Raw genomic sequence first — 20,963 nt, 5'->3', positions numbered from 1 at the left:
TCGGAAGTCGAGTCACCTTCGAGCAACTTCCTTGCAGTATTCGTATGGCTGGACAGGAGTATAAGTCAATGACCGTGTGTTCACATGCAGAAGATCGGAATGTTTTCGAAATTATTCTGACATTGCGCAGCGGAGCGTCACCGGACTAGAGCTTGAGTTGCGAATGAATGTGCCTGACATCTTCAAGAGTGAGGCATTGTTCGCACGTTCAGCTGTAGGAAGTGAAGTGCCTTGCGATGATCAACCTCGTTGTAATCGGGCAGAAGATGTCGGTCGCGGCTCGTCGTATTCGCTTCCGCGTTACTCTCACCAACAAGGACGAGTCGAGCATCCAGTAGGACGGTGGCGACGGCGAGGAGGGCGCCCTTCAGGCCCGTACTTGCGCTGACTGCGACTGCCATACCGCAGCGTGGGAATGCTCTGCTCCAGGATCTGGTCACCCGCCATATTACCAGTCATTCTCATCCACCGGCCGTTCATTTCAATTCCCCATCCCCTCCTTCCCCTCCCTCTCTTCCCGGTGTCAGCCATGAGCGCAGCAAACTCGCCTGCGCCGTTCACCAACCCTCCAAATTACGAGTTTCCCTCCCACCGGCTGCGCCGCACGCTCCGCAACCCCGACAAGCAGCCGCTTGTCCTCGTCGCGTGCGGCTCCTTCAGCCCCATTACCTTCCTCCACCTCCGCATGTTCGAGATGGCCGTAGATTATGTGCGCCAGAACACCGATTTCGAGGTCGTCGGCGGGTACCTGAGCCCCGTCAGCGACCAGTACAAGAAGCCCGGCCTGCTCAGCGCACACCACCGGTGAGTGCGCGCCCCGCGCTTCCCGCTCTACCCCGTAACGCCTCCTCATGCAGAGTCCGCATGTGCACACTCGCCGCAGAGGACACCTCTTCCTGGCTGATGGTCGATCCGTGGGAGGCGTTCCAGGACTATCAGCGCACCGCCGTCGTCCTCGACCACTTTGACTACGAGATCAACACTCGCATTGGCGGCGTGGAGACGCCGTCCGGCGAGCGCAAGCCCGTGCGCGTGATGCTTCTCGCAGGCTCAGACCTCATTGCGACGATGGGCGAACCCGGCGTATGGTCCGAAAAAGACCTTGAACACATCCTCGGCAAGTACGGCGCGGTGATCATCGAACGGGCAGGCGCGGACATGGACCAGGCGATCGACAGCCTCTCGCGATGGCGGAATAATATCCATCTCATACACCAGCTCATCCAGAATGACGTCTCGTCGACCAAGATTCGCCTCTTCCTCCGACGTGGCATGTCGGTGCGTTACCTCCTCCCAGCAGCCGTCATCGACTACATCGAGACGCACGGCCTGTATGTCGACGAGGGCTCGAGCCAGAGTGCAACGGGGAACGTGGTCGTACTAGACAGAGAGTGGGAGAAGGAGCGGGAGAAGGAGAAAGAGCGAGAGAAAGAGAAGGAGGCAGGGTCGAGCGAGATGGTGAAGGAGAAGAGGCCAGTGCAGGCGGCCGTCGCATGAGCAGACATATCCGCGTACTGAAAAGAAACGAGAGTGCGCAGCAGTTCAGCCGTCACACGGGGAAGTGTACGTTCACAGAGATACCTGCGCATTAGATCTAGCGCGAACATCTATTTGCTTCGATGTAATTTTCACGAAGACGGTGGGGGACATAGCTTACATGCTGTATGTACGTGATATCCGCTGTATACCTTTGCATCATGAGCCAGGTGTTCAGGAGACTAACCTAGCGCGTTATCTGAACCGATTGATTCGGTCGCGAGACTTGTAACGCTGCGCTCGTGCGAGCAGTTATACTATGACTTCTTCATTGCGCCTTTTATGATCGCACACAGTAGCAATGTGTGACCGATAATCAATTATAGTCGAGATCACCATCATTCAAGATGTTCTGTGTACTTGGTGTGGCGGAAGGATGTTGGCGTTGTGTGGCCACAAATTTGTAAGATGTAAGCCCTCTAGTAAATGGGCGCTAGCCGCATTCACTTTCTTCGTCGCTGGTTTTCTGAGCAAAGCGCGGCCACCTTGATGCTTGCAACGAAAGCAGCGCACTTACGAGCTCTTCGCTTTACCCCTTGCTCCTCGCGCTCTATAGGATCCGCAGCTACATCGTCTCGAGCATCCCACTCTGTTCCTCGCGCCGCACTTCCTCATGCCGGCGCACATAGACGCCAATTGTCGACCACTCGAACAGTATGGAACAAGGAGCGCAATTTGTATGCATTTCTACAAGGTGAGTATCGACAGAGCCCTGCCTTGGACCATTCTGGCTTAGCGAGAGATCGGTTCGCGCGTTGATTAGATACCTTCGACCAGGAAACCTCGTCAGTTGCAGAGCAAAGCGCGGAGTCAAGCTCGAGGGAGTCGTCTTCTCCAGAAGAGACCGTAACAAATTATTCAGTAGAACCTCATGGGAGTATCACGGTGACGGGGCTCAGTCCGGGACATACGGAAGAGGATGTGTGGGACATGTTCTCGCGGTTCGGGAAGATCAACGGGATCTGGTTACGTATGTATCCTCAACGCATCTTCGCTCTCATCTTTCCTAACCACTCTCGTATAGGCAGAAAATGGTCAGGCCGACCCACCGGCGTAGCGGAAATCACGTTCGGCCATGCCCGAGTCGCGCAGCACGTCGTGGATTTGTGCAGTGTAATGCCCATTTCGGTGGACAGGAGCCGTTTGCAGATTTATCATAGTCCCAGGGAGCGGACGAATAGGTTTATCCAGTGGCTTATGGTGTACAACCTCCCCGAATCCGCGACGGAGGAGTCGCTCATGGAGGTGTTTGCGCCGTTTGGTCCGGTGAAGGCCAGAATCTGTGTGTAACTGTGGCAAATCATCGCGCATTGCCGGATGGGTCTGACATTCCTGTAGTGAGGTCAGAGTCAAAGGCTTCCCGCGCAGGCGTCCACTTTCACTCCCAAGCGAGAGCAGAACAGGTGTATGCACAGTGGAGCGAGGACCCAAGATCTCTCGTCCTGGGTAAAAATACGCTTGTCGTCGTCCGTCCGGGATGGTTCAATATTAGCCACCCGCTGTCCAACTGGCTATACATTACCGGCCTCCCGCCCAGCGCCACGGCAGCGGGAGTGGAGGAGGTACTCCCCGAAGCGCGAAAGGTGATTATGCGTCGTAAGTCGTTTTGTTTCGTTTTACGTTTGTATTTCTAAGCACATGCTGATCTGCGCGTCGACAGGCTCCTCAGACGACGATACCGCCACGGGATACGCGTTGGTCCGCGTGGACAATCGGAGCGTAGTGGACGCGATTATGCAGAAATCTCGAGCGATCGGTGGCCAGACGTTGCGGATCGAGCATCTGGGTGGAGATGCAATCTCAAGATTTAACGCGTCAAGATTGTTCGTCAGGGAGGCCCCGGGCTCGAAGATTGAGCTGAAATTGAATTACTGAAAGGCTAATGCGGCGTTGCTGTCCTGCTGCGATCCTTAGAGGTAGTGGAAGATCTATATGGAGGGCTTTCATCCGGATGTGTCAAGAGGTTTGGCACACAAGAAAAATACGGGCTTTAACGAGCGCTAATACGTGTGTGCATGGACAATCTATGTAAAACTGCTCGATCTTTTTCGCGGAATGACAGGTACAACCAACATGTCGACATCGTGCACCTTCAGACATTCGTTCCATTTCTCGCGGACGGCCGTACTGTCTCAGTGTCTAACGGCGTAAAATATTTCCGACAACCTAACTGGCCCGTTGTCTACAGGCTTTCAACCGGGGGAGAGGGGCGGGGTCGACGGATGAAGTCCGTCAGACGTTCAATGCGTGATTTGATGCCAACTTCCGGTCCGCTTCAGCGAGTTCCTCAGTGTTCACCTATAACTCTAACGGTCTGTCGAGATACTTTTCGCAGCTTATTCGTCGGATGGCGCGATCATGCGTGCAGATGTACAGTCCGGACCGAATAAGCATGTTCAAAGGCCCCAAAGTATATATGATTTGTTTATGTAAATGTCTGACCTTCGACCAATTGCTTCGCTTTTTTGAATGTTTTCATGTCAATGAAGGAATAGGTATATAATGAAGAACGAGACATAATATTCATCCACGGCCATAGGACTCTGAAAGCACCGCATCCCGTCCGATCTGCGCAGTTAACCAGAGTGCCGCCTAGTTAGTACCATGGTGGGGGACCACACGGGAATCCTGGGTGCTGTGGTTTTTGCTGTTCGCCCTTTTTTTCTTGCTTATTTGTCTTTCCATAAAGCTGTGTGACCCTGCAGTTGAATTCTTCATCCTTTTTTCACTTTAAAAGTGAGGATCATGAGCAGAAAACTGGACACCAAGTTCACCCTTGCCTGTGCTTCTTCCTTTGGCAGAATGCAAAACAGAGCGCTTCTTCTAGGAGGCAATGTAGTGGCATGGTTCTGCCTTGAGCAAACTTTTTGAATAGACAAATTAGCAAAAAAAGGCATAAGGCAAAAACCACAGCACCCAGGATTCCCGTGTGGTCCCCCACCATGGTACTAACCAAGCGGCACTCTGGTTAACTGCGCAGATCGGACGGGATGCGGTGCTTTCAGAGTCCTATGGCCGTGGATGAATATTATATCTTGTTATTCATGATATACCTATTCTTTCTCATGCCAAATGAGAAGGTGTCTACGATCTATCTTCCGCCACGTTGAGAGCTGAAGCGCTGACCTTCCGCACCACTAGACAAATAAACTAACTGCTCATTGATCTGATATGAGGGTGACTGTGACTGTCAGCGAAAACAGCAAACCGATTTGTTTAGGCTGCCTTCTACTAGTGGCCCGTGGGTGCCCATGAGATAGTTCTCTGGCTTCGGAGAAATCAGATTAAGGATCTCTCTACACCGCATCATTGAGCACTATCGTCATACATCCTAGTGACACGTTCTTTGCTTCTGCGTGTTATACATTCACCGGTCATCACAAATGGCTGGTCAAGAAAGGGAAGATCTGCAGCTTCTCCTTGTCCCACTGGCAGATGATCAGCCTCGCGCTAGAGAAATACTAAGGGCCACATAAAGCTCACCACGTTCGCAGTATAGTAGATGTCGGACTCAATGACCTCCCTGACAGCCTCGAGGCTCTCCGCCTCGCAGATAATCACGGACCCAATCATCTTCTTCTCTGCGTTGGGAGAAGCGATCGACTCGGGAGTGAGCAACGCGCCGCCGACTTCTGCAAGGCAGCGATCCACCAAAGCATATTAGCCATCATGGCAAAGGGAATTCACTATTTTCTGCACGCACTCCATTGTCCAGACTCGTGCAATTTGTCTCCTCTCACAAAATGCTGCTGGCGAACAGAGAGGCGACGCTGGAACGCGTCAGGATCCGACATATCGGGTGCCCAGACGATGAATTTGTAAAGAATTGGCTTCGAGGCGGTCGCCATGGTGCGCAAAGTATGCAGTCGAGCCGACAGCAGTCGCGAGGTGCACGATCGAGCACTGAGAGAGCACGAAGTACGAGCAGAGAAAGCTGCGAAAGTGAGCATTCAACTATATCTACAGCTGACGGAGCACCGATGCAGTGGCCGACGGAAGCCGGGCAGTTTTGAGGACCTCTTTTTTGCAGCATGTGAGCAGACCATTACTGGTGTTTGCAAGCCATGGATTTCTGCGGAGTCAGCCTTGATCCAACCGACTCACTCGGGGTGTCAGTAATGGGGGGTTGGCGGTCCGGTCTGGGATTGCGACATTGAGATAATGGTCATCTGATAGGCGTCCTGTCATTACCGATGCATGTTTCTACCGCGAACATTTGCACGACGAACGGCGTGATAACGGCACCGTAAGTGCTGTGGCGCGAACAAGTCACAGAACACGAGATACTATGCGCATTCGGTAATAATTGCAAATCAGAGGCAAGCACGACAAGCTTTGTAAGTGAGCGATACAGCGCAGAGACAGCAAGATCTATGTCAGTAAAGTCCAGTATGCAAGTGTGGCGCAGTCCTCGAAAGCGAGAATTGAAAAACAGTCCGAAAGTCCAAAGTTCAGGAGAGCAAATAATGTAGCAGAGTTCACAGGCCCGCGGCTGATTTGAGGCTGGAGTAATTCGGCGTGCCAAGGCCAGTGACCTGCGAGGTCGATCACGACAATGTCAGTCTAGCAGTTCAGGAGAAACCCAGAGAAGCGACGTACCGGATCCCACCCAGCAGCCGCATAGAAGCCAGTAGAGCCGTCGCTGCACGCCAAATTGTTACCCGTTGCAACATCGTTCAGTGCCCCGCTGTTAGCGTATAACCATGGGTTCAAGAATCCCAGTGCGTTCTTGCCCGCGTTGATCAGCTCGTCGTTCAGCAGCGCAATCACCGCGGCGAAGGTCGGCGTCGAGCAGCTCGTGCCCGAGACGATAGTCAGCGCGCCGCCCGTATAGATCTCGAATTGTGAGCCGTACGCGGCGACGTCGGGGTATGCACGCCCCGAGACATTATACAGGCCTGTATCGTTGCTGCCAAGCGCGGACAGATACGCGGACACGGCCGAGGCCTGATATGACGGCTGCGGCCAGTAATTCGAGAAGCCTCCGCTGGAAAACGAGGCACCCTCCTCTGTGGGCAGGTTGATCGTCGCTCCGACTGACGTGACGCTGGGGGGCATATGAGCGGAGAAGACACTGAGGAGAAGAAGGAACTCACAAAGGACAACCGGAGGGAAAAGTCGGCACAAACGCCGTGCAGCTCCCATCGTCCTTATTCCCGGACACGCCTCCATCACCAGATGCAAAGAGGACGGAAACACCGCGCGCGCCAAGCTGCGCGTACGCATTGCACAGACTCCTACAGCCGATTGTTTAGGCCTCGATCGCTCCGGAAAATGCTGTTTAGACACTCACAGAGCAAACATCTCCCCGATGGACGACTCGTCCGTGCCGTAGCTGGTCGACACAACTTGAGGAGGGCTGGTTTCGCCGAGCAGGTAGTCAGCTGTGTCCAAGAGAGCCTGCGCGAAGTCGCCGCCAGTGGAGATGAACGTCGTCGAGACGTTCGTTGCGAGGCCCATGACATACTGAACGTCAAGGTTCTGTGGAGAGTCAGACAACAGACGAGTAAGGAAGGCAAGTAACGCACCGCTTCGGTTCCGGCGTCAGACTTGTTCTGTGGGTTCTCGCCGCCATTCAGGGTCACCGTGCTGAATGTCGTGTTAGGGCTCATGTCGGTCCTATACTCCGACAAGAAGCTCTACAAGGTGAGGTATTAGTGTGTCACACAATCTACGGCTAATTGGAACCCTACCTCAAGATCCGCTGCCTGAGCATACTCATTGTCATACCCAGTCACAGCAATTTGGTTGAGCAACGAGAAAGCAGCCGTCGTGGGGATGTCGTAAAGCTCTTGCAGACATGCAGGAGTGATCCAAGGGGTGCCAGTGCCGCATGCAGAGTCGCGCTTCTGAGCAGAACGCACTTGCGACTGATTGGACGCGGGGTGGACCTCAATAATCGGGGTATTATTCATGAACAAAGGGAATCTGCGAGCAATCAGCAAACGAATAGAAATGTACGGTCGGCGCGACTGACGTGACTGTCGGATGGACAAAGTTGACGTGATTTGCCAGATCGACGGGTATCGAGTAATTAAGTGTGCGTAGTGTTTGCTGTCCAGTGGCCTCGTGCGTGAATAGAGAATAATCCGCAGACAGGAGGTCGTTTGCCTGCCCGACCGTGAGCTCGACGGAGAGAATGTCACCAGCAGACGAGAGATTCGTGGCGGTCAAATCGTACTCGCTCAGCCAGCTCGTGACGGCCTCAACACTCTCAGAATCCGGTTGTACGAAGCTGTCGACCTGCAAGATATAGTGAGTATGATGTGGCGATGGCCCGTAAGTTGCGACACACCTCCTCTTTCGAGAGATACTGCCCATAGTACTCGCTGGACGGGTCGCTCACGTTATACAGTGCCTCGACCAGACCGTCGAAATTGCTCTGTGCGAGCGCTATGCGCAGCGTCAGGTTCGTGCTTGACTCTGCAGTTCCGTCGAACGAGAAGCCATTGGGGACATTGTCGAGGAACTCGTGAAGCTGCACCTCAAACCAGTCCCAAACGGACTCCTCGCAGACAGGTATGGCGCTGCCGAGTGCGAGCGCCGACAATGAGACGGCGACGAGCGTGTTCTTGTACATCATGTTGCAAAAGGAGCGTGGGGCCCGACGCACTAGCGAGATAGGGTGAGGCGCGTGGACGGGTGTGGTGAGATCCGAGAATTTTGAGCGTGAAGGGTTGAAGTGAGCTGGATGGGGCAGAAGATTGAGAATTGGAGTATTAAAGCCCAGCGACTCGCATACGATGGGCAGGCGTCGGCGATGACCGTTAATCTCGGGCCGCGTGCTCAACTACAGGAGCCCAGCGTGAATCAGTGTCGTGATGCAACTCCACTGAACCGTTTAGCAGGACGACTTTGCCGAAGCGAGGCACCTTGGCAACTGCGGTCGTTGCAACGGCAATGAATCGCCCTGACATGACCTTTCAATCAGTACGCACCTGGACAACGCTTGCATTGGATTGAATGCGGAAAGCAGAACGTCGATATCAAAGTAATGAACGGCGATCAACCGGAGGGCCTCGTCGTCTGAACAGCCGAAGTCGGCCGTTGCCGAGCACTTTGAAAAGCATGAAGCAGACGAATTCATTTCTGTTTCTTTTTCTATACAACTAAGGCGCACAGGCACAGTCAGAATGAGTCGGTATCAGTGAGGATGATACGACGGTTAAGAAATTTGTCTTCGAGCCTCGGAACAGAAGGAATAGGCGACGCCACAATGTCGAGCGCCCGTTTGGAGATAAGCGCTTGAATGCACGTGACCGCGACGGAGATCGCGTCTGCCTATGTCCTAGACTCAGCCGTCGCGTAGATGCAGCCTGTACACGAGGCTTTACTAAAGTTCCTTCTCTGCAATCCCTGAACTTCTCACTCTGATAGTACTGCAAGTATTCAGGATCATTGTGCAACGAAGAAAAGTCTATAGCATCTACGATCTGGACTTTCCTATAGGTCTGATTGTGTCATTGAAGCTCAGGCGCTAACAGGTTTAGGAGCATGTTATCCACCGAGGCCCGCCTGCTTGCCTGTTCACCAGTGTTCACCACCAGACGTATTCTGCAGAGACGAGCAGCTATCGTCGGTCGTCGAGCCTTTACAACGACCATGTCGTTCAAACAACCTCCGCCCCTTTCGCATACGGCGCCAGGCAAGCGATCTCAGTCTCAGGAGTCCTCGTCTGCTCCCTCTACAAGCAACCTCTCTCGCTTGCCGTTATCTGCCAAAGCACTGCCAAAAGTCAAGGTGTACATTGTCGAGGCGAAGATCGACTCGCCCAGTCTATCGGAATTAGTCCGGGCAGCAGAGCAGAACGCGGAGAGCGTGTGTCGTGATCCACAGGAGGCGGATGTGATCATCACTGCCATTGGCATGCGGAGACGGTTGGAGAGACATATATCTTGGGAATTGGCGGTAAGCACCACCGTTCTGTTCTTATGCCCATTGGTCATCGGTGAGCGTCATTGCGGAACAGCATTGAGCGATCATGAACGTGGATGGGATTGCACATATGCGCAGCTTTTGCGCTTTTTGATGCGCAGGCGTATATATGTAGAGGATTCAGTGACTGACGGCAGTATAGGCGCATATATACGCTAGATCATGCGTCTGTGCCATTGCGGCTACCGGCGGTTGAATTATTGGTGATGCACATGCTTACGCATGTTGGAAACAAAGCATATTGGATTGCCATGATTTGCACTCGCGAGCTCATGCATGATTGCTTTGGTTCTCTCAGAGAATGGCCGTCACCTTATGGTCCCTACTCATATCATTAATCATAACCTCTGCAGAAAACGAAAGCAATCGTCACTCCCCAGTGGCTCCTAGATTCTGTCAAGCAGGGCTCTCCGCTCCCGTGCGAAAACTATGTGGCGATCCAAGACCTGCACGACGAAACAGTGGCCCACTGCCCAGTGTGTAACGTCGAGCCATGTGTCTGCTCTGATTCGTCAGTCGAGTCCATGCGCGAGACGCCATCTCGTTCTGTACTGCGTTCTTCTTCGTCCCCCACGGAGGAGACCAAATCGCCGCCTACCTCTCCTGCAAAGAAAAGGGCAAAGACCAAAGACGAGATGAGCGGAAGTGAGGCAGAGAGTAGTGCAGCTCCGAAGAAAAGAGGACGGCCGAAGAAAGAGGAACTAGTCGCTGAAAGCCCGACAGAATCAGCTGCCGCTGTTAGCAAGAGAGGGAAGAAAAAGAAGGATGAAGAATCTGCCGCTGGCACTGCTGGAACAAAGAGCCCCGAAGCTGAGCCATCTTCAGCGCCTTTGAAGAAGGGGAGGAAGAAGAAGGAGGCTTCGTCCGATATCGATGCCACGACCGCAGCTACAGGTGAACCCACCGCTGAACCTGCAACGAAAGGCAAGAAACGCAAATCTTCCGCTGGCTCAAAGTCCGATGCAGAAGGCAAGGGCAAGAAGCCCGCCCCTGTCGCGCCAGAATGGCACCACGACGGCAAGATAGATGTGCAACTCCTGCCACCCGATCCTCCGATTCCGACGGATCTGTCAAAGCTCGATTACACGGCGCACTACGCGTGCCAGCGGGCGTCGCCGCTGAAATGCCCGAATCAGGCTTTAGTGGAGGAGCTCGATATCATGCGCCGCGCGCGCCTGCTGGAAGGGGAGATCAGGAGCGAGCTGAGTTATCAGAAAGGGATTTCGGCGCTCAAGGGTGCGTTGAGTGTCCCATCTGTCTCGTACTTCTTAGGGTCATCTGACACGGGAACGTGTTCGTATATGTGCGTCGTGCGACGCCGTTTGCTTTTGACATGTCCACATAGCCTATCCAAAAAAGATAACGTCATTGAATCAAGTGAACGAACTTCCCTTTGTTGGGCCCAAGATTGGTGCTATGGTGCGCCCTCACGAGCCCTGCTCCCGTATTGTTCGGCTCAACGATATTCTCTTGCTCATACTCAGGTGGAAGAGTTTATAGAAACAGGAAAGATAGAAGAAGCACGTACGTTCGGCTCACACATCTTCCCTCTCCCCAATGTCAACTCACACCACTACAGAGTCCCACTTCACCTCTGAGCGATTTAAAGTGCTCACGCTATTTTCCTCCATCTACGGCATAGGCCCGGTCCACGCGCGTGAGCTCTTCTCGCTCGGACTGCGCACTCTCCAGGATCTCGAAACCTACTACGGCGTCAGGCGCCAGCCTGTCGGGTCGCGTGAGGGGCACAAGTTCGTCGAAGTCGAGGCAGCGAAGCCAAAGCGCCGGTCTGCATATCAAAGCGAGGGCTCGGAGGAGCTGGGAGACAACTGGACCAGGGTTGCCTTAGAGTTGCGAGAGGATTTCAGTATCAAGTACGCTGTTTTCTGACAGGTGCCGTGTCATGCGCTCATGCAGTCCCAGGATCCCGCGTGATGAAGTGGAGGAGATTGGTAGAGTACTAATGACGGAGCTGGAAGAGCTCCAGTCTGGCTGCGTCAGCACCATCGTTGGTGGATACAGGAGAGGCAAGCTGGAGAGTGGTGATGTCGACATCGTCTTCACGCATCGGGACCCCAAGGTCGTCAGGGGCCTTTGCAAGCGGTTTGTCACGCGGCTGCGCGAACGAGGTTCGTACACTTCAACTGTCTCTATGCAACGTTGCTGACATTTGGTTTAGAAATGGTCACACATGTGATGCGTAGGCTACCATGTCCGCTTTCGTTGACCATATCTCATGTTATGTGTCGAACATGCAGATTTATCTAGTTTCCGCGAACATGACCCTCTACGGACAACGCATTGGGACTCCCTTGAGAAGGCTCTTACGGTGTTTATCCTGCCCGAGTCTTCGCCATTCTCCAAAGGTACTCGGAGGCGATTGGACCTCATATTCGTGCCTCCAGAGCTTTACTGGACTGCCATTATTGGTTGGTGAGTTGATGGAGAGCCGTTATGCCAGCAACCTGCATCTCATCTAAGCCTGCCATACTTGTAGGACAGGGTCTGTCATGTTCCAGAGAGATCTGCGACAGTGGGCAAAGGATAAAGTGTATGTGGTTGGACTTTTGGTACAGGTATTGATTCTTACGCACGTTCTCCAGTGCGATGAAATTCGACAGCTCCGGAATGTGAGTTTCATATTAAGGGACTCCAAAGTGAGTCTGAGCTAATGGGTGTCTGCATATAGCACAAGGAGATCCGACTCAAAGCCCTTCTTCCCAAGAACGGAGAAGGAAGTGTTCGATCTCTTCGGCCTCGAGTGGATCGATCCGACTTGGCGCAATGCCGATGCATAATTGCCATGCAATCGCCATTGCTATTTCATCTCGCCGACGAAGGACAAACTTGTAATCTTATGCCGAGACTGCATCAATCGACATCCAGCTGCAGACGGATTTACATTGGACGGTGCCGCACTTTCTCAGATTTTCGCGATTGCTCGACACGGGACGCGAAAACGTCGCTTTCCGGTCATAATCTTATGCCTTTCTCATATGATGTTCATGATCTCTCATGAATGCAAACAATTGTCCGCTGCGTTTAAATCTCACTACACTTCTTGTGGTGTGACGCTAAGCAGGCAACGCGCTTCTCCGTAACGCACTACTATACATACATGCTATCTTTTAGACTCCCTAGTTTGCAAACGCTTGAATAGCCGTCATAGCCTTTCCGAGAATCAGAGTGTGGATGTCCTGCGATGATACATGTAATATTAGTTCTCACGCATATGAAGCCTCCGAGGATGAAAGCAACTGCACGCACATAAGTTCCTGGTTGTCGCAATAATGTCAGTGCTATGTCTAGGGGGCACACGGACGATACATACCTTCATAGGTATTCACTACCTGCAGATTTGCGACGTGTCGACCGACATGGTACCTAATGCACGTATGTAAGTAACATCGAGGCAGACTTCTCTTGTCCAGGAGTACTTACTCGTCGGAGCATGCATTACCACCGAGAATATCTAACACTCTCCGCGAGTGCTCCAGTGCCTTACCGCAGTTATTGCGCTTCACCATGCTGATCATCTCGGGCGCGAGCTTGCCCGCGTCCTTAAGACGGCCTACCTACAGATGCAAAGCGTGAGATTATTTCTTCATCTGCATACCCGCTATACGAGATTCAAAGGAGCCTACCTGTAGGCTCGCATGCAGGCCTAGAACTACTTCGGTCTGCGCGTCGACGAGCTTCTTCTGCACGAGCTGGAAGGAAGCCAACGGCCGGCCGAATTGATGCCGCTCGAGCGCGTACGCCCGAGTGCGGTTGATGCAGTCTTCCAGCGCGCCCATCGCGCCCCAGGAAATTCCGTACCTGCAACAAAGCCGTGATCGTACGGAAAGCTCGAACATGCAATGATGACACATCTTGACCTTGCGTTGTTCAAGCAACCGAATGGTGCGTTGAGTCCCTTGGCCTTGGGGAGAAGCGCATCGTGGTCTACATGGACGCTGTCCATGAAGATAGAACCTGTCAATGAACAACGCAGGGCAAGCTTGTGCTTGATGACAGGAGCAGACAGGCCCTTCGTTCCCTAGTATAAATATCCTTTCTTGAGAACGAGCTGTTGCGAGACTCTGCAACTGCCCCTCACCTTTTCGAGTAGGAAGCCCCGCACTTTGTCATCCCACTTGCAACGTGCCCAGATGACAAACAGATCGCTACGAGGACTCTACTTCAGCGATCACTTTCAACAGATTAAGGGAAGTTCTTACGCGACAGGAGCGTTGGATATCCACGTCTTGGAACCATTGAGAACGAACCCGCCGTCTACCTCCTCGGCAGTGGTCTCCATACCAGCTGGATCCGAACCATGATTGGGTTCAGTAAGACCCTGTGATCATGCCATCAGAAGCAGCCCACGTGATGTATCGTAAGCAACGCACGAAACAACCGATGAGCTCTCCCTTAGCTATGGTGCAAACGGAGCATATCAGTGTAAACAACGATGGAGGCGACACCCTCGTGATAGCACAGCGCTATAGGAGGCCACAGCGTACCCAACCTAGGCAGATACTTCTCCTTCTGCGCGTCGCTGCCATATTCGTGAATGGGGTGCATTACGAGTGACGACTGAACGGACGATATCGAGCGGTAGCCCGAGTCGACACTGCAACAAGGAAGCCTTAGGATAGCTACAACCTGGGTAGCAGCTCTGGTACTTGCCGCTCTACCTCCCGGGCGATCAGGCCATAAGCGACGCTGCTGACGCCTGCGCAGCCGTAGCCTTCAATGGTGGGTCCGAGGAATCCCAAAGCGCCCATAGATGGAAGGATGTCATAGTTAAACTCTGTGACGAACGTGGTCATTATCGATTCAGGGTCCAGTGAATACGGTCTGGAATGCTATTTGTCACGTAGTCTCACCTTCTGTGCGCTGAGCCTCAAGTACGCGAGGCATGAGGTTCTCCTAACATGCGACGTCAGGGATCAACTTGCCGCAGAAGGCTGGACGCCCGGGCTGTTTTGACTTGCCTGGCAGAATGCACGCGCAGTATCACTATGTAATCCATGAGCGTTATGACGAGTGCTTCGAAACTTGAGCCCCTTACCGGATAGCGACCTCCTCTTCTGTCAGGAGACTTTCCAGGCTCAATGGGTCCTACATGTTGTATTGGGTAGGCTGAGCCTTAGAATAAGAGTGGGCGTACCTCCCAATCAAACTTCGCATACTCTGTGAAAGCTATATGTTTACAATTGAATACTTAGGAGTAATGGCTGCACACTTGAACTGGAGCTTGACGATGTCGAAGCACATCTCACTGGGAAGGTCGCCTTTGCCTGACAAGGCAGCGGACGGCACGCTCGACTGAGCAGCAAACGCGTGGTCGACAACATCGCGCACATATCAGATCCTTCCTGGTCGTCTTTGGATGAAGTAGAAGTTGTTGTGTTCTGGCAGTAGCCCAAGGACAAGCAAGCTCGTCGAGTCAATCGGATGATGGCCACGAGTCGAATGCGGGGAAATAGACGCTCTATCAATTGATGCGGAGCGCCCGTAGCGGGTCTCCGAGGATGGCGGCCATGGCACATATCGCGGAGCGAGATGATTTGAGTTCATACAATATTGCTCTGCGCATAATTTGATATCATAGACCGGGATAATATGTCGTGGAAAGCATGACAGCGAAGCAAAGAAAAGGTCGATGCCATGTTTCAGAGGAACAGCGACAAGGTGTGGTACACGGATGTTCCTACTAGAATGTAGATCCTACGCGGTGTGAATACAACAAACAATATAGCAAGATAGCTAGAAGAGATACGAAATACATAGAGCATTGACTATATGGACTTCAGGCGAAGCAATCACCTTCTGCTTGCCTTCTGCCTACGACTGACCTCAGCAGCATCACTGTCTCCGCGAGGTCGCTTGCCGACGCCGGGCGGGACCCCACCCGATATCTCCAAAACAGAGCTACGAGTGACCCGGTGCAACCTCACGGGAGCGCTCGGGGCTCGGCCAGGCATGTCACGCTCAGCCTGAAGGTTGCTAAGTTCGTCCTGCAGAGCGCGATTGAGGTCGTTATTGTAACCAACACATTGGAGACCGAGGATATCCAACGTGGCAGTACCATCCTCGTATAGCTGCCCGATCATGCGCTCGGTGGTGAAGGAACCGCGTGGGTTTTGGATCTTGCTGTACTCAATTATGTCACTGACGAGCGGTTCGCGGATTGTCTAGGGGGAGCAGGCAGAGCGAGACATGAACACTTTGCCGTCGCCTTTGAATGCATGGAGCACGTACAACATCACGGTAGCCCGTAAGGTCACGTAGGGTGATTTGCTTCGGACCCTCCACGGATCTATATACCCTGGTGATGCAATCTTCGCTTCCGCATCTTACATCGACCAGTCATCACAGATCCCTGGTCAAGTAGGGGAAGATCTGCAGCTTCTCCTTGTCCCACTGGCAGACGATCAGCGCGCCAGCAATATATTGAGGGCAGCACAAACTCACCACATTCGAAGTATAGTAGATGTCAGACTCGAAATCTTCCTCACAGCCTCGATGCTCTCCGCCTCGCAAATAATCATGGATCCAATCATCTTCTTCTCTGCGTCAGGAGACGCGATCGACTCGGGCGTGAGCAACGCGCCTCCGACCTCTGTGAAAGCGCAATTCATCAAGTCAAGCAGAGAACAGCCACGGAACTACTATCATCGCCACGCACTCCATTGCTTAGAATTGTGCAAGTCGGTTGCCCTCGCCAGATGCCGCTCGCGAACAGAGAGGCGGCGCATGGAGCGCATCGGGATCTGTCATGTCCGGAGCCCAGACGACGAATTTGTAAAGAGTGGGCTCCGAGGCGGTCGACATGGTGCGAAAGGTATGAAGTTGAATCTATCGCAGTCGCGAGGTGCACAGTACAGCACGGAAATACTGGAAAGCATGACAACGAAGCAAAAAAGAAGCCGATGCCGTGATTGAGAGGAACAGCGACAAGATGTGGTACACGGATGTTCCTACTAGAATGTAGATCCTACGCGGTGTGAATACAACAAACAATATAGCAAGATAGAAATAGATATGAAATACATAGAGCATTGACCATATGGACTTTAGGCAAAGTAATCACCTTCTGCTTGCCTTCTGCCTACGACTGACCTCAGCAGCGTCGCTGTCTCCGCGAGGTCGCTTGCCGACGCCAGGCGGGACTCCACCCGATATCTCCAAAACGGAGCTGCGAGTGACCCGGTGCAACCTCACGGGAGAGCTCGGGGCTCGACCAGGCATGTCACGCTCAGCCTGAGGGTTGCTAAGTTTGTCCTGCAGAGCGCGATTGAGGTCGTTATTGTAGCCAACGCATTGGAGACCGAGGACATCCAACGTGGCAGTACCATCCTCGTACAGCTGCCCGATCATGCGCTCGGTGGCGAAGGAGCCGCGCGGGTTTTGAATCTTGCTGTACTCGATTATGTCACTGACGAGCGGTCCGTGGGTCGTCTAGGGGGAGCAGGCAGAGCAAGACATGAACACTTTGCCGTCGCCTTTGAATGCATGGAGCACGTACAACATCACGGTAGCCCGTAAGGTCACGTAGGGTGATTTGCTTCGGACCCTCCACGGATCTATATGTTCCCACATAGTATCCCGAAACTCCATCGGGCGTGTATACGACTTCCAACGTTCGGTTGACGATTTTGTCATATTCGTCGTTGCGTTCCCACTGTGACTTGTCGTCCGAGTTGGGATGATAGGTGGATGTCACGAGAAATGCATGCTGGTGGACGTCCATGAACCACAGAAGGCGGTGCCCGGCGTAGAGGATCGAGTTGTGGTTACTGCAGAACAAAATTATCCGATCCGAGCCGTTCAGCATAGGAACAATAACGATAGTAGTCACAGGAAGGCGTACCACAGAGCTCTGAGTTCTGCCTGTTTTTGGAGTGAGTGAACGTTGCGCTCAGGATGCAGAACACTCACAGAATTGAGATACTCTTGAGCTTTAACGTGGTTCATGTGGATTGAGTACGGGATACAGTTCCTCCATCTTCCAACATTCGGCACGCCAGCGATGAGCGGCATCTTCTGCATTGTTTGCTCGAATGCCATCCACTAGCGCAAGACAAGTTTGCACGACTGAATCAACGAGATATCAACAAGATCCGTACCTTGAGCAGACCGTCAGGAGGCAGCTTCTTGGCTAACGCATCGCGCTCCTAAGATCGCATATATTGGCACTTGCAAGGACCGAGGTGCGGGCAACTCACCTTTCGCAGAGCCTCAACCGACTTCTCGAGTGCGGCGGCCGTTGCCTGTAGCTCATCACGCTCGTGTTGAATCTCGTCTCTCTCGCGGATCGCCTCATCTCTCGCGACAGCAGTAGTCCATTGCACGCCGGCTTGAGCCTCGAGTTGACCCTGTAACTTGAGCAAGCGCTACGGGCAGTTCATCAGCACGCGATTGTGTAATGATATTGAACAAGAGCTCACCGCGTGTTCTTGATCGTAGTCATTCTTTAAACGCTGGGAAACGGCCTTCTGCTGGGCATTGGAGGCGCTCAACCTTTGATTCTCATCTGTGATCCGTTTGATCTCGGCGCGCAATTGCCCCACTTCTTCCTCCCATTGAGAAAAGTCACGCCTCGCTCGGCCACTATCCTCTTGCAACTGCTCAATCCTCACACGCAATCGACCATTCTCGGTCTGAAGGTTCCCGATCTCCTGCTCTTGTTGGTCTAGCTTGTCACCGACGACCATCAGTTCGCCTTCCTGAAAGCACCATTACGTGAGCTCTACAACGATGACGGATGGGAATGCTCACTGCAGCATTTGCACGGCTCCGAGCTCGTTTCAGCTCATCCTGTGCTTTGCTTAGGTCTCCTGCGAGCTATCGCGATTCAACAAGCGACATGAGAACGCCTATTGCATAAGCAAGAGACATGCCATCATACTTTGCTATCGATTACTGACACAAAGAGACTCAGCTGTGGTCAGAGACCTTGAACATCATAGCTTCACGCTTACATTCTGGCTCCACATTAGCAATATCTCGCAAGCGCGGCTGAGATTGCGAACTACGAAGAGAGGCGACTTCCTGATTCCAAGAGTCCACATGTGAGTGTCAAAAGCATAAATCCCGAACTTTCCTCCACATTGTTTCTAGTCTTACTTACCTGTTCAGAATGGCGCAGCTTGATGCGGGTATCCTGCAATTTCTTCTTGTATAGTTCCAACAGTTCAGGAAGTTCCTCCAGGTCGATGCTCAGGTCCACCATTGGGAGTATAATCTGAGCACAGACAGTATATACCAAGAAAATGGTAGGATAATGAATTGAGCTGTTGAGCGCAATGCAAGTATGGGAGCCGACGAAGCAGCGAAGAGCGTCAATCCGAGGGTTGAACACGACCCGTCGCGATCATGTGACCGCGACAGTCCCCCAGACGGCCGCCATCTTCTCGAGACCCAGCAGCCGAGTTGGCAGTTAAGCTCAAGACGCTGTGGGGCTCTGGGACAGTTTATCTTAAGAAAAACATCGAAGACGGAGCCGAAAGTGGCAGGGGAGTTCTAAATTTTGCATTCCGTCATATCCAAAATCCAAACCTCTCGCGCGACGGTATCCTCCCTCAGTTATGGGCAGCTCTGTTCATAAACGATGGGGAAAATGAGGCCCGCAAGAGTCTCCATCCCGTGCTAAACGATAAATTGGACGTTTGGATGCTGAAGAACGATATGTGGGCATTTCTTTTGTGCGTCTGCCGTATGTCTGCGAATTTCTCATGTAGCTGAGATATGATGATGTATATTGATAGTGACCCTGTTCGTCTCTGTCACTGCTGTGACATGCAGCGCAATGTAGAGATCATACAGGAACAACGCCTGTGAGGCCGTTAACGAAGCATTGGCGATGCTGACCATCAACGATCAATCACCGATTATGAGGAAGGTGTGCAACGATTTTTCTTACACCAGACAAGAGTCGATCTCCTGTGATTCTTCATGAGCAACCGACCACTCGTCACTTTGAGATGTGAGCGCGATGTTGACCGCTAGCGAGGACAGCAAGTTGATTTCTGTGGACTTCCGTGCGACAGCGCTCTGGACTTCAAGGCAATGAGACTGATTATCATCCATAACATTGAGCACTGCTATACACCCTGGTGATACATTCTTCGCTTCCGCATCATATGTCGACCAGTCATCACAGATCCCTGGTCAGGTAAGGGAAGATCTGCAGCTTCTCCTTGTCCCACTGGCAGATAATCAGCGCGCCAGCAATATATTAAGGGCAGCACAAACTCACCACATTCGAAGTATAGTAGATGTCAGACTCGATCATCTTCCTCACAGCCTCGATGCTCTCCGCCTCGCAAATAATCATGGATCCAATCATCTTCTTCTCTGCGTCAGGAGACGCGATCGACTCGGGCGTGAGCAACGCGCCTCCGACCTCTGTGAAAGCGCAATTCATCAAGTCAAGCAGAGAACAGCCACGGAACTACTATCATCGCCACGCACTCCATTGCTTAGAATTGTGCAAGTCGGTTGCCCTCGCCAGATGCCGCTCGCGAACAGAGAGGCGGCGCTGGAGCGCATCGGGATCCGTCATGTCCGGAGCCCAGACGACGAATTTGTAAAGAGTGGGCTCCGAGGCGATCGACATGGTGCGAAAAGTATGAAGTTGGGTCGACAGCACTCGCGAGGTGCACGATCGAGCAAGAGGAGCAGGGAAAGCCGCGAGAGTCCTAGTCAGCCTTAACATGTCACTGGCAGTCTGGCACTGCCGCACTGGTCGTCCCACCTCGACACCGCAGTTCAGAGGGCCTGGCCCAGCATTCTGATAGAATCACCTGGGACCATCTCCTCTTCCATCCAATCCTGTCGCCTTTTTTCTGCTTACGAACAACGATGTCTTGCTTACTATTCGATAAGCGGGATTATCCTCTGTCATAGCATTAAAAACAATGTACGACCAGCCTGTCGCGGTCATGTGACCGCCTATGGGCGCTTGAGAGGTTGTGGTTGTCTGGTACGGCGGCTTGGAGCTCAGCGTTGCGCGAACTGCACACCACAGTCTCATCAGACCCTACCGGCCAGTTCAATGAAGCCGAATGTGAGACAATCAAGTATCATACACATCGAGCTGCGCCAGCATGACTGATGCAAAACCATGTGCGTGCTTTAATAAGATGTTGGAGCATCGATGCCATTAACCATGAGAGACAGCATAGCCGTTAACGGGGGATGCGTTAAGGAAACAGATGGCGATAGCATCATGCACGTCGATGATTTCCGGGACCAGCACATACTACGCCACGGTGCGAATGCAGATATTCTATGAACAACGTTCAGAGTATATTTCCTCAGCTTGTGGGAGCAGCGCTATGCTTACAGTTTCGTTCGCTCACAACAAGTGTGCATAGTCTCACGGCCTCATCTGTCATCTGTCCGCGTGCTTTTCATCGAATTTCAAGAGTTCTTCAGACACCCTCTCTTCTACACTTAAACTTTCACCGCGGTCCTTACCACGCAACCCAGGTCCGCAA

General features: G+C 52.7%; 8 protein-coding genes across 8 annotated transcripts; 3 read left to right on the top strand and 5 right to left on the bottom strand.

Annotated features, from left to right (window-relative positions):
• The first annotated feature begins 206 nt into the window (after positions 1-206).
• Positions 207-1,575, top strand: LAESUDRAFT_728687 (Nucleotidylyl transferase). Its single transcript, XM_040909491.1, has 2 exons — positions 207-804; positions 858-1,575. The coding sequence occupies exons 1-2, from the start codon at positions 530-532 to the stop codon at positions 1,495-1,497; spliced, it is 915 nt and encodes a 304-aa protein (XP_040761714.1). The 5' UTR covers positions 207-529; the 3' UTR covers positions 1,498-1,575.
• Positions 1,576-2,025: 450 nt separating this feature from the next.
• LAESUDRAFT_761556 (uncharacterized protein) lies at positions 2,026-3,411 on the top strand (the record flags this gene model as incomplete). The annotated part of the gene is made up of 5 exons (XM_040912940.1): positions 2,026-2,230; positions 2,300-2,506; positions 2,561-2,818; positions 2,875-3,132; positions 3,197-3,411. The coding sequence occupies 5 exons, from the start codon at positions 2,026-2,028 to the stop codon at positions 3,409-3,411; spliced, it is 1,143 nt and encodes a 380-aa protein (XP_040761713.1).
• Positions 3,412-4,913: 1,502 nt separating this feature from the next.
• Positions 4,914-5,384, bottom strand: LAESUDRAFT_658697 (uncharacterized protein; the record flags this gene model as incomplete). The annotated part of the gene is made up of 3 exons (XM_040904763.1): positions 4,914-4,964; positions 5,020-5,168; positions 5,240-5,384. The coding sequence occupies 3 exons, from the start codon at positions 5,382-5,384 to the stop codon at positions 4,914-4,916; spliced, it is 345 nt and encodes a 114-aa protein (XP_040761712.1).
• Positions 5,385-6,014: 630 nt separating this feature from the next.
• On the bottom strand, positions 6,015-8,119 carry LAESUDRAFT_738083 (family S53 protease; the record flags this gene model as incomplete). Its single annotated transcript, XM_040910851.1, has 8 exons — positions 6,015-6,071; positions 6,136-6,583; positions 6,633-6,773; positions 6,830-7,017; positions 7,065-7,175; positions 7,230-7,464; positions 7,514-7,779; positions 7,832-8,119. The coding sequence occupies 8 exons, from the start codon at positions 8,117-8,119 to the stop codon at positions 6,015-6,017; spliced, it is 1,734 nt and encodes a 577-aa protein (XP_040761711.1).
• Positions 8,120-9,138: 1,019 nt separating this feature from the next.
• On the top strand, positions 9,139-12,355 carry LAESUDRAFT_814364 (uncharacterized protein; the record flags this gene model as incomplete). The annotated part of the gene is made up of 11 exons (XM_040914572.1): positions 9,139-9,444; positions 9,825-10,764; positions 10,817-10,890; positions 10,956-10,995; positions 11,051-11,345; positions 11,395-11,600; positions 11,651-11,671; positions 11,730-11,904; positions 11,969-12,022; positions 12,075-12,101; positions 12,161-12,355. The coding sequence occupies 11 exons, from the start codon at positions 9,139-9,141 to the stop codon at positions 12,267-12,269; spliced, it is 2,247 nt and encodes a 748-aa protein (XP_040761710.1). The 3' UTR covers positions 12,270-12,355.
• A 130-nt stretch (positions 12,356-12,485) lies between these two features.
• LAESUDRAFT_728682 (acyl-CoA dehydrogenase domain-containing protein) lies at positions 12,486-14,930 on the bottom strand. Its single transcript, XM_040909490.1, has 16 exons — positions 14,702-14,930; positions 14,627-14,649; positions 14,528-14,577; positions 14,451-14,475; positions 14,343-14,385; positions 14,143-14,266; positions 13,977-14,086; positions 13,863-13,888; positions 13,692-13,810; positions 13,571-13,637; positions 13,350-13,510; positions 13,116-13,290; positions 12,913-13,046; positions 12,803-12,855; positions 12,739-12,746; positions 12,486-12,668 (listed from the first exon to the last, which is right to left on the bottom strand). The coding sequence occupies exons 1-16, from the start codon at positions 14,820-14,822 to the stop codon at positions 12,609-12,611; spliced, it is 1,299 nt and encodes a 432-aa protein (XP_040761709.1). The 5' UTR covers positions 14,823-14,930; the 3' UTR covers positions 12,486-12,608.
• Positions 14,931-15,047: 117 nt separating this feature from the next.
• Positions 15,048-15,991, bottom strand: LAESUDRAFT_728681 (uncharacterized protein). Its single transcript, XM_040909489.1, has 3 exons — positions 15,934-15,991; positions 15,721-15,882; positions 15,048-15,653 (listed from the first exon to the last, which is right to left on the bottom strand). Exon 3 carries the CDS (start codon positions 15,570-15,572, stop codon positions 15,282-15,284), a length of 291 nt encoding a protein of 96 aa, XP_040761708.1. The 5' UTR covers positions 15,573-15,653; positions 15,721-15,882; positions 15,934-15,991; the 3' UTR covers positions 15,048-15,281.
• On the bottom strand, positions 15,832-20,080 carry LAESUDRAFT_658742 (uncharacterized protein; the record flags this gene model as incomplete). The annotated part of the gene is made up of 3 exons (XM_040904765.1): positions 15,832-15,882; positions 19,721-19,869; positions 19,936-20,080. 3 exons carry the CDS (start codon positions 20,078-20,080, stop codon positions 15,832-15,834), a joined length of 345 nt encoding a protein of 114 aa, XP_040761707.1.
• Positions 20,081-20,963: the final 883 nt, after the last annotated feature.

The sequence above is a fragment of the Laetiporus sulphureus genome (assembly GCF_001632365.1).
Source record: "Laetiporus sulphureus 93-53 unplaced genomic scaffold LAESUscaffold_36, whole genome shotgun sequence".
NCBI classification, from domain to species: Eukaryota; Fungi; Basidiomycota; class Agaricomycetes; order Polyporales; family Laetiporaceae; genus Laetiporus; species Laetiporus sulphureus.
This window is presented reverse-complemented; position numbering and strand designations above follow the sequence as displayed.